The following is an 11,581-nucleotide window of genomic DNA, read 5'->3' on the forward strand; positions in this document are numbered from 1 at the left end:
GAGGAAAGGGCAAACCTCAAAGCATCCAGACAAGGAGATCAGAGACCATACTACTGAATCACACAGAATTCCTACCATAGAAGTTCACCCTACAAAGATAGCTAGCAAAGCGAAACATCGGGATGTGCAGAAACAAAAAGTCACGTAATATGGAGACAAAGAAAAAACCTGCAATTTAAAGGAATGAAAGACTCCCCAATAAAAGAGCTAAATGAAATGGAGGTAAGCAAACTATCAGATATAGAATTCAAAATAATGTTTATAAAGATGCTCAAGAAACTCACAGACAACTACAAGGAACTGAGTGAGAACTATAACAATATGAAAAAGGAAATAGAAACTATAAGCAAAAACCAGGAAGAAATGAACAATAAAATTTTGGAAATAAAAAATGCACTACAAGGAATTAAAAGCAGGCTGGACGAAGCAGAGGACCAAATTAGTAAGCTGGAAGACAAGGTGGAAAGAAACACCCAAGTAGAACAGCTGCATGAAAAAAAGACTAAAAAAATATGAAAATAGCTTAAGGGAATTCCAAGATAATATGAAATGCAACAACATTAGAATCATAGGAATACCAGAAGGAAAAGGAACAAGGGATAGAAATCTTGTTTGAAAAAAAATGACAGAAAACTTTCTGAACCTGGAGAGGGAAAAATCATTTAAGTTCAAGAAGCAAGGAGAATCCCAACTAAGATGCCCTCAAAAAAGCCAATTCCAAGACATAGCACAATTAAAATGCCAAGTATTAAAGACAAAGAGAGAATCTGAAAAGCAGCAAGGGAGAAACAAGAAGTACCATAAAAAGGGGCTCCAATAAGGTTAACAGCTGATTTCTCAACAGAAACACTCCAATATAGGAGAGAATGGCAAAAGATATTCCACATGATGAAAAACAAAGACCTGCACCCAAGATTACCCAGAGAGGCTCTCAATTAAAATGAAAGGTAAAATAAGGATTTTCCCAAACAAAAAAAAAGGCTGAAAGACTACATCCCCACCAAACCAGCCCTACCAGATTTACTAAACGGACTACTATTACCAAGAGAAAGGAAAAGCAGTGAAAGAGAGAACACAGGTACAAAGGGGGGAAAAGTGAACAAATACCTATGAATAATAACCTTAAATGTTAATGGATTAAATGTTCCATTCAAAAGATATAGAATAGCTGAATGGATAAGGAAACATGACCCACACATATGCTCCCTGCAAGAGACCCACCTCAGTACAAAAGACCTACACAGACTGAAAGTAAAGGGTTGGAAAAAATATTCCAAGCAAATGGACAGGAAAGAAAAGCTGGGGGAGCAATACCCGTATCAGACAAAATAGACTTCAAAACAAGGGCCATAAAAGAGACCCAGAAGGACACTTCATAATACTCAAGGGAAGATTCCATCAAGAAGACATAAACATAAACAAACGCACCTAACATAGGAGCACCCAAATACATAAGGAAAATCTTGGAGGACTTCAAGAAAGATATTGACAGCAACACAATTACAGTAGGGGTTTTTAACACCCCACTGTCAAAAATGGATAGATCTTCCAAACAAAATATCAAGAAAAATATTGTGGCACTGAACAATGTCCTAGATCAAATGTATTTAACTGATATATAAAGAGCCTTTCATCCCAAAGAAGCAAAATACACAGTGTTACCAATGTACATGGACATTTTCAAAGATAGATCACACAACAGGACACAAAACAAGCCTCAACAAATTCAAGAAAATTGAAATCATATCAAGCATTTTCGTAGACCACAAGGGCTTGAATTAGAAACCAACCTCAAGGAAACAATTCAAAAATATTCAAACTCATGGAGACTGAATAGCACGCTATTAAACAAGGAATGGAATAATAATGACATCAAGGAAGAAATCAAAAAGTTTCTGGAAACAAGATGAACACATAACAGTGCAAAACCTATGGGACACAGCCAAGGCAGTTGTGAGAGGGAAGTGCATAGCAATACAACCCTACCTAAAAAAGATTGAAACATTTCAAATAAACAACCTAACCCTACACCTACAAGAACTGGAGGAACAACAACAAAGACAGCTCAGAGCAAGTAGAAGGAAGGAGATAACCAAGATCAGAGCAGAATTAAATGACATAGAGACTAAAAACCCAATTCAAAGGATCGATAAATCCAGGAGCTGGTTCTTTGAAAAGATAAACAAAATTGACAAGCCTTTAATCATATTCATCAAGAAAAAAGGAGAGAGAACACAAATAAACAAAACCAGAAATGAAAGAGGAAAGATTACAACTGATACCACAGAAATACAAAGGATTGTAAGAAATTACTAGGAACAACTATATGCCAAGAAATTTGAAAACCTGGGTGAAATGGACAAATTTCTAGGAAAATATAATGTTCCAAAACTGAACCAAGCAGCAGAAAGCCTGAACAGACCAATAAAAGCTAACAAAATTGAAGCAGTTAACAAAAAACTACTAGCACACAAAAGCCCTGGACCGGACTGTTTTCACGGGAGAATTTTACAAAGCATTTAAGGAAAAGCTATCCCCTATCCTTCACAGACTACTCCAAAAAGTCAACATGACGGAAGACTCCCAAACTCTTTTTATGAAGCCAGCATCATCCTAATCCCAAAACCAGATAAAGACATAACAAAGAAAGAAAATGTCAGGCCAATATTGCTGATGAACATACCATATTTTTCAGACTCTGAGACACCCCACCCCAAATTTGGGAGGAAATGGGGATATGTTTTAGAGTCCGAATGTAGCTTACCTGGCTCACTGTGTGTGTGTGTCTGGGGGGGGGGGGGGGGTGGCAGCCTATGTTATTTACATTATTAAATATTTTACCACATTTTTTGCTTCAAAATTTTTTTTTCTATTTTCCTCCTCTAAAACCTAGGCACGTCTTATGGTCTGGTGTGTCTCATAGTCCTAAAAATATGGTAGATGCTAAAATCCTCAACAAAATATTGGCAAATCACATCCAGCAATACATTAAAAAGATCATACAACATGATCAAGTGGGATTCATCCCAGGGATGCAAGAATGGTACAATATTTGCAAATCAATATATGTAATACATCACACAAACAAAAGAAAAGACAAAAATCACACAATCATATCAATACATGCAAAAAAAGCATTTGATAAAGTATAACATCCATTTATAATTAAAACACTCAGCAAAGTGGGAATAGAGGGAGCATTCCTCAACATAATAAAGGCCATGCACAAGAGACCGAGAGCCAACATCATACTCAATGGGCAAAAACTAAAAGCTTTCCCACTAAGATCAGGAACAAGACAAGGTTGTCCACTTTCACCACTTCTATTCAATGTAGTACCGGTAGTCCTAGCCACAGCACTGAGACAGGAAAAAGAAATAAAAGGCACCCAAATCGGAAAAGAGGAAATAAAACTGTCACTGTTTGCAGATGACATGACAGTGTACACAGAAAATCCTATAGAATCCACCAAAAAAATGCTCGACCTAATAAGTGAATTTGGGCAAACAGTGGGATACAAAGTCAATATTCAGAAACGAAAGGCATTTTTGTACACCAACAACAAAATATCAGAAACAGAAATCAGGAAAAAAATCCCATTTGATATAGCAACAAGAAAAAGAAAATACCTAGGAATAACCCTAACAAAGAAGGTAAAAGACCTGTAGTCAGAAAACTACACAACACTGAAGAAAGAAATTAAGGAAGACACAAACAAATGGAAGCATATACTGTGTTTATGGATTGGAAGAATTAACATCATCAAAATTTCCATATTACCCAAAGCAATTTATAGATTCAATGCAATACCTATTAAAGTGCTAATAGAATATTTCACAGATATAGAACAAACACTTCAAAAATTTATATGGAACCACAAATGACCCCAAATAGCTGCAGCAATTTTGAGAAAGAAGAACAAAGTAGGAGGGATCACAATATCTGATACCAAACTGTATTACAAGGCCACTGTAATCAAAACAGCCTGGTAGTGGCATAAGAACAGACACATAGACCAATGCAACAGAACAGAGAGCCTAGAAATAAACTCAAGTCTCTATGGTCAATTAATATTTGACAAAGGGGGCAGCAACATAAAATGGAGTAAAAACAGCCTCTTCAACAAATGGTGTTGGGAGAACTAGACAGCTATATGCAAAAAAAAAGAAACTTGATCACCAGCTTACTCCATACACAAAAATAAATTCAAGGTGGCTAAAAGACTTAAATATAAGTCCTCACACTATAAAAGTCTTCCAGGAGAACACAGGCAGGAAAAGCTCAGATATTCCATGCAGCAATATTTTCACCAGTATGTCCCCTAGAGCAAGGGACATAAAGGAAAGAATAAACAAATGGGATCTCATCAAAATAAAAAGCTTCTGCATGGCTAAAGAAAACAGTAGTCAAGTAAAAAGAGAACCAACTGTAAGGGAAAACATATTTGCCAATACCTCAGACAAGGGTTTAATCTCCAAAATACATACAGAACTCACATGACTTTACTCCAGGAAGACAAAACACTCAATTAAAAAATGGGCAAAAGATTTGAACAGACACTTCTCCAAGGAGGACATAGAGAGGGTCCAAAGACCTATGAAAAGATGCTCAGTACTGCTAGCCATCACAGAGATGCAAATTAAAACCACAATGAGATACCACTTCACACTGGTCAGAATGGCCATCATAAACAAAGCAACAAACAACAAGTGTTGGAGAGGTTGTGGAGAAAAGGGGATCCTAGTGCACTGTTGGTGGGACTGCAGACCGGTGCAGCCTCTATGTAAAACAGTATGGAATTTCCTCAGAAAAGTAAAAATGAAACTGCCTTTTGGCCCAGTAATTCCACTGCTAGGACTATATCCTAAGAACCCTGAAACACCAATCCAAAAGAACCTATGTACCCAAATGTTCATAGCAGCACAATTTATAATAGCGAAGAGCTGGAAGCAACCTAGGTGCCCATCAGTAAATGAACAGATAAAAAACTACGGTACATTTACATGATGGAATACTACACAGCAGCAAGAAAGGAGCTCCTACCCTTTGTGCCAGCATGGATGGAACTCAAGAGCATTATGCTAAGTGAAAGAGGCCAGGCAGTGAAAGACAAATACCATATGATCTCACCTTTAAGTGGAACCTAATCTATAATACAAACAAACAAGCAAAATATAACCAGTGACATTGAAATTATGATCAAATGGACAGTAACCAGAGGGGAGATGGGAGAGGACCATGTGGGGAAAAGGGTGAAGGATTTTTAGGAACAGTTATAAAGGACACATGGACAAAACCAAGGAGGGGTGTATTCAGGGGAGGGAGGTAGGGATGGCTGGGGTGAGGGGGTGAAGTGGGTGGAAAAAGGAGACAACTGTACTTAAACAACAATAAAATAGAAAAAACTAAAAATAAAACTATAAATTATTATAACCATATTATTATCCTACCAACCAAATCCAAGTAGGTGTTACTTCTGCCGGAGCCTGTATTACACATTTGTACACTTGTCAGATTACGGAAAAGCTTCATTAAAAAAAAAAAAAAATCAGTGTGAAAAGCCTTACAGTTATAAATCCTTCTTTGTTTAACAAATCATCTTTCCTGAAGGGAATAAAATTATATAAACAGGTATTGTTCTGGAAAATCCAGTCTTATAAATGCCACAAGTATATGCAAAACAGTTAGGCACCATGAGACTAACAAGACAGTTGAAATGAAAATGGTCCCTAATGGCAAGGGTGTTTTTAATCTAAGAGAGGGATAGCTATATGCACAGATAATACAAAGAATGATAGCAGCAAGGCAGGGAGGACTAACATATTAACTAAACATGAAATAGTTTAATACAAATGGAGGATTAATGCTAACTTAAAGCAATTATTTTGTGCCCAAACAGGTAACTAAAAAAATAACAGAAAGGAGATAATTATACTGTTAACTCCAAGGCCCTAACCAAATACTTTTGCCATAGTAATTACACATGACATTCTTAGAGCACTTGAATTGAGCCATTACTGTCCAGCAGGAACTTCATATTTCATTCCTCTAAAATGTAAGCTCCAAGAGAACAATGACGTTGTCTTTATTGCTCATTGATTCCTTAGTTCCCAGAACTGTATGACTAAAAAATGTGTGCATTTAGTAAATATCTGTTGAATAACTAGCTTCCCATTATACAGCTGAGAAAATTGAGGCTCAGAAAGGTAATTATACATGCAAGGTTACACAACCACTAAATTAAGGTTCAAAACCAAATTTCAGTATTTTTTCTTCAACTATAATATCTGAAATCATGTGGCTATTAGTTGAAATCATTTTATAACACTTCATGCTAGCAAAATAATTGTCCTGAATATATAATTTGTATTTGTCACTAAATTTTAATTAAGTCAGAAATAAAAAAAAAAATTGTCTAAAAGGAATAGGTTGGATAATACTTCAGATGTGTAATGACAGTTCAAAAACTTTAACCATTTTAAGTGAGACAAAAGTGGACAGAAAGTTGAATTTTTTATTAGATTTGAGTTTTAAAATAATGTAGCAAAAAAAGGAAGAAAAATCTACACACACATTTCTCACATGAAAGAAAAAATAAAAATAAGACTAATTGTTATTATGCAAATAGATGCTATGAATTATACATAGGCTATCCATTCATTAAAGCAGACACGGAATGGCCTTGAAGCTGAAGACCTCCAACTGGTCAAATTACTATGAAATTCTTGAACAATCAAAATGCTTTTCTCTGAAAAAAATTGTATCTCAAACTGTTCCCCCAATTAATATGAAACACTAAAGTATTAAAATAGCAACAATAAAGCACTAAAACAGTGAGATGATATCCTTCTGTGAGTCCAAAACATATCAATAATTCAATAAACATAGTTGAAGAAACTAAAATGTAGTTTAATTTCTGCCTGCTGACATTATTTCTCTAGAATATTTGTATTTCCTTGGTAGTAGCTACTCATGTGTATCAATCCTCTCAAACATAAATTAAACTCATAGTATGAAAATATTTGAAAGCTGTAAAATTCACTTCACTTAGAAGTTCACTGTAACAACTAAACTGTAAAATAATATTCCCAACTAAACACACAGAAAAAGTAATATCCTAGATCCATTTGAAGATCTGAGTTTTTCCACAAGAAAACCTCTTGCCAATATTTAAAAGTGTTTTATTAATCAGACTACTCACCTGGCAAGATAAAATGTAAAGCGGACAAAAATTCTGGAATTTAGTTTCGTATCCTTCCATTGACTACATGTACAAGAATAGGAAGATTAAAATGCAATGTTTTCTTTTGGCTATCTTAGTATGAAAACACATCCACAGGAGCATACAGTCAAAACTCTGAGTTATAAGAATTTGATAGTAGTCTAGAATTGGTGAAATTTAGGGATAAACACATGAAATTTCATTTTAACCAATAACTTCAATTTCTTTGTACACTAAACATTTCACCAGGAGCTTACAAAAATATTTCAAACTTTTCCCTTCTCTGAATTCTTACATCATTCAATAAACATCTGAAAACATTTAATGTAAAATACACTGTGCTAAATGTTTGTCCCTAACTTTATTTCAGCTAATGCTCACATCAATTCTGTGATGTAATCTGCATTTTACACATAACTAGACAAAGCTTAGAGAAGCTAAGTAACTTGTCTCTGGTTACAAAGCTGTCAGAAGCAAAGTCTGCATCTGAACTATGGTTTTCAGACTATACCACAACTATATGTCATCACTTTATTTGGCAATCACATTCTGCTGCCTTATAATACATTGTACTACTTTTATTTCATATTGCTTAATTTTTCCCATGTTCATGTCTTTAAGAGCAATAATTGTGTTGTGCTTTAATTTCTTATACTATCCTTTCAGTATACTGATTCAAGTTGTTAGTATGACAGAATGCCAGACTACAAGGTTAAATATTCTGAGCCTCATATTGTAAAATAAGAATGACACCAAACTGAGTGCTTACTGTGAATTCTTTCCATGTATTAACTCATTTAATCCTCACAGCCTTATGAAATCAGTACATTATTGTCCCATTTTGCAGATGCAAGATCTAAAGGTTAGATAGGTTCTCTAACTTGCCCAAATATAGGTTGTAAATTAGTAGGTGGAGGAGATAGGTTTCAAGGCCGTGGTACTCTGTCTCAAGTGGTTACTTGCTTAATGTTCAAACTCTCCATCTAGGACTAGTGACTGAATGAACTCATGTATTTATACAGTAAGGAGATTCAAAAAATTTTCACTCTGGGCACCAATTTCTTAGATGGAACACCAAAAACACAGGCAATAAAAGCAAAATACAGATAAATGGAACTACATCAAACTTAAAAACTATGCATTAAAGCACACAATCTACAGAATGAAATAACCCACAGAATGGGAGAAAAAATGCAAACCACCTATCTTATAAGGGATTAATATCCAGATTATATGAAAAACTCCTACAACAAAAAAAATCCAATTAAAAAATGGGCAAAGGACTTGAACAGGCATTTCTCCAAAGATGATATACAAATAGACAACAAGCAAATTAAAACAAAACCCCACAATGAGATATCACTTTACACTTGTCAGGATGACTATTATGAAAAAAACAAAAAAGAAACAACCAAGAAAACCAAGCAAAGAGAAAATAACAAGTGTTTGTGAAGAGGTGGAGAAAAATGGAACTCTGGCACACCGTTGGTAGTAAAATGGTACAACTGTTATGGAAAACAGTATAGTAATTTTCCTAAAAAGTAAAAATAGTACTACCAATATAATCCAGCAATTCCATTTCTGCATATGCATGTGTATGTATGTATACATATGTACATACATACAGATATACACACATATATACATATATATCCAAAAGAATTGAAAGCAGAATCATAGATATTTACATATTCATATTCATAGCAGCATTATTCACAATAGCCAAAATATAAAAACAATCTACATGTCTCCTGATGGATGAATGGATAATGAAAATGTGGTATATAAACACAATGGAATATTGTGCAGCTTTTAAAAAGGAAATCCTACATGCTATAGCACAGGTGTACTTCAAGGACATCATGCCACGTGAACTAAGCCAGTTAAAAAAGACAGGTCCTTGAATAACACTGCTTCATTCAACCTCATTTTGTTATAAGGTTGATGAGAGGCCACAGGAAGTTAGTTAATTTTTGTTTACATTAATTAGCCTATGGCATATCTGGTTCCTTTACATGTCATTTTGTCTAAAGTTGCAGAAACTATGGACTACGTTAGGTGAGAAATTGCTGTATATGATTCCACTTAGGTAAGGTATCTGGTCAAATTTTAAGAGAAAGTAAAATGGTGGTTGCTAGGGGCTGGTGGCTAGAGAAAATGGGAAGTTGTTTAACTTGGTAGAGTTTCAGTTCTATAAGATGAAAAATTCTGGAGATCTGTTGCACAACAATGTGAAAATGGTTAATATTACTAAACTGGACAATGAAAAATGGTTAAACCAGTATACTTTAAGTGTTTTCTGTCATATTTAAAAAAATTATTAACTCTTTTCTTTCACTTCCCTTTCCTTTCCGCTCTGGTATAGTATTCAAAAGTGATGTAATGAAGGGATAGAAGAAAACAAAAGAACACAAGAGTTTCAACAATGTAGAAATAAATTAAGAAAACAATAAAATAAAATAGGTAACCCCACATTCTTACCAATAATTTTTTTCTTAACCTGGAAATACCTTGAATCTCTAGTACACCAGTACCCTATTAGCAAGGCAGTATAATGGTTAAAGGCTTTTTGGAGCAGGAAAGCTCAAGTACTGCTCTGACTTGGTTACTAAATTACTGTGTAGCCTTGTATTAAGATATTTTTATTCATCCAATCCATCCATCCACCCATCCAAAAGATAGTCTGTTTCCACATGGGTATTTCTGTTCAAATGAATCCTGTACCTCTACACAGGATTTTCCTGAAGGGTAAATGAAGTAATTCATATAAAACACTAGGCACATGGTCTGACACTCTGTAAGTGTTGGCCATTATAATTACTTTCAAGTCTAGAGAGCGTGACTTGAAAGCCTAGGTAGGACATGAACAGGGTGAATTCAACTAAAAGATGTCCAGGACTGTTCCTTAAAGATCTGCCTAATTTGTCGATAATTACGGTGTTATCAACTCAGATACTATTTAGCAAATCATTATCATTCTTGCCAAATTTGTGTTGTTCATTGCTGAACGAACTCCCTCCCAGGTAAAAACGTCATCCCAGGTATTAGGAAATGTTTGCTTTGGGAACAATGTTCTGTCCCCAGAGATGGTGGGACCTGAGACCTGTACATTCTCGATTACAGTTCCCAGTTCCTTTCACTTCATTAGGAGCCTAAGCCTTATTTGGGGGAGAGAGAGGGCCGCACAACCGGACACCCAATTATAAAGCCAACTCTAGTAAGGCTAAGACGGGACACAAATCTCCCATGGACAGTCTCCGAAAACGGACCAGGGAGGGAAGCAACAACGCTCGCCTGTCAGCTGAGAACATGCATCTCGCAGGCAGGCTGGTGCATGGGGAGTCTCGGGCAGCCCATCCAAAGCCCATGCCCAGCCGGCCCAGGACGTGTCCCGCAGAGGGGTCGGCTTGATTCGGGGTCCTGCCGTCTCCCGAAAGGACGACGGTGGGGGTGGGGAGGGTTGTGTGGCGGTCTGGGAACCGGACAGGCGGAGAAGGGACACAGAGGGCCTCACCGCGGGCCGAGGGCAGTGGGTAGAGCTTCTCGGCCTTCTGCAGGAAACGCTGGGCCTTCTCGCGGTCACCGGCGTTCAGGGCCTCCCTGGCGATCTCGACACATTTCTCTGCCTCATCCCGGTTCCCCTCCATGGCTTGGCTTGCGCCTTCTTCCGTTTCCTCCGGGAGCGCCGCTACCAGGGGGCGGAAGCCACCGCCTCCGAGGAGGCGAGGCTCGCCGGGGTTGGGGCGTGCGGAGGCGAGCGGGCGGAGCTCAGAGACCCAGTAAGCGGAGGCCTGGGCTGACTGGCGGGCTCGCGGCTCCGCCTCCTCACGGCCCGCCCTGTGGGCCGCTAAGGAGAGAGCGGCATCTCCAGGCCCCCAAACCCCGGGGTACGAGTCCACTCAGCGGTCTCTGCGGGGCGCCAAAAGGTTCAAAGGGGATCGACCCGAGGGGTCGGGCGGGCGGACGCCACCTGCCCAGCGGCGCCGGGGGAAGTCCCGCCGAGGCTGGGACCGCCGCCCTCATTGGCCGCTCCGTAACCCCTGACAGCCTCGCGCAGCCCGCCTTCCAGGCGGCCGGAGCGACGGTTGGGAGGTAGGGAGGTTGGGAGGTAGGGACGCGGTTTTTCAGGAAAATTCCCAGATACCGGAGGCCCCGCCTCCAAGCGCCCATTGCCCGGGGAGGATTTGGTCAGGTGACGACCGCGCTGTCACTCCGTAAGGCAGCGCTTCCGGCACAGGTGTTGACGAACACAGTAGAGCATGGTTAGACCCTAACTCTAGGGCTGGTTTGGCTTTTCTTCTTTTGAAAGCTGCACACCATTTTCCTGACCCAGATTCATGAATTGTCTCATATCAGTGA

At 38.1% G+C, this 11,581-nt stretch overlaps 1 protein-coding gene across 2 annotated transcripts in view; it reads right to left on the reverse strand.

Annotated features, from left to right (window-relative positions):
- DNAJB14 (DnaJ heat shock protein family (Hsp40) member B14) overlaps positions 1-10,927 on the reverse strand; it is a 53,511-nt gene extending 42,584 nt beyond the window's left edge. The window contains exon 1 of one of the 2 annotated variants that reach the window (XM_045820211.1): positions 10,737-10,926. In XM_045820211.1, the coding sequence (XP_045676167.1) occupies positions 10,737-10,869 (133 nt within the window). In that variant the 5' untranslated portion in view covers positions 10,870-10,926. Of the gene's footprint in view, positions 1-10,736 lie in introns of both variants that reach the window. The other variant, XM_045820212.1, reaches the window with a different exon arrangement.
- Between the last annotated feature and the right edge of the window lie 654 nt (positions 10,928-11,581).

The sequence above is a fragment of the Phyllostomus hastatus genome, unplaced genomic scaffold (genome assembly GCF_019186645.2).
Source record: "Phyllostomus hastatus isolate PE091 unplaced genomic scaffold, TTU_PhHast_1.1 phas_scaffold_39, whole genome shotgun sequence".
Taxonomy (NCBI): Eukaryota; Metazoa; Chordata; class Mammalia; order Chiroptera; family Phyllostomidae; genus Phyllostomus; species Phyllostomus hastatus.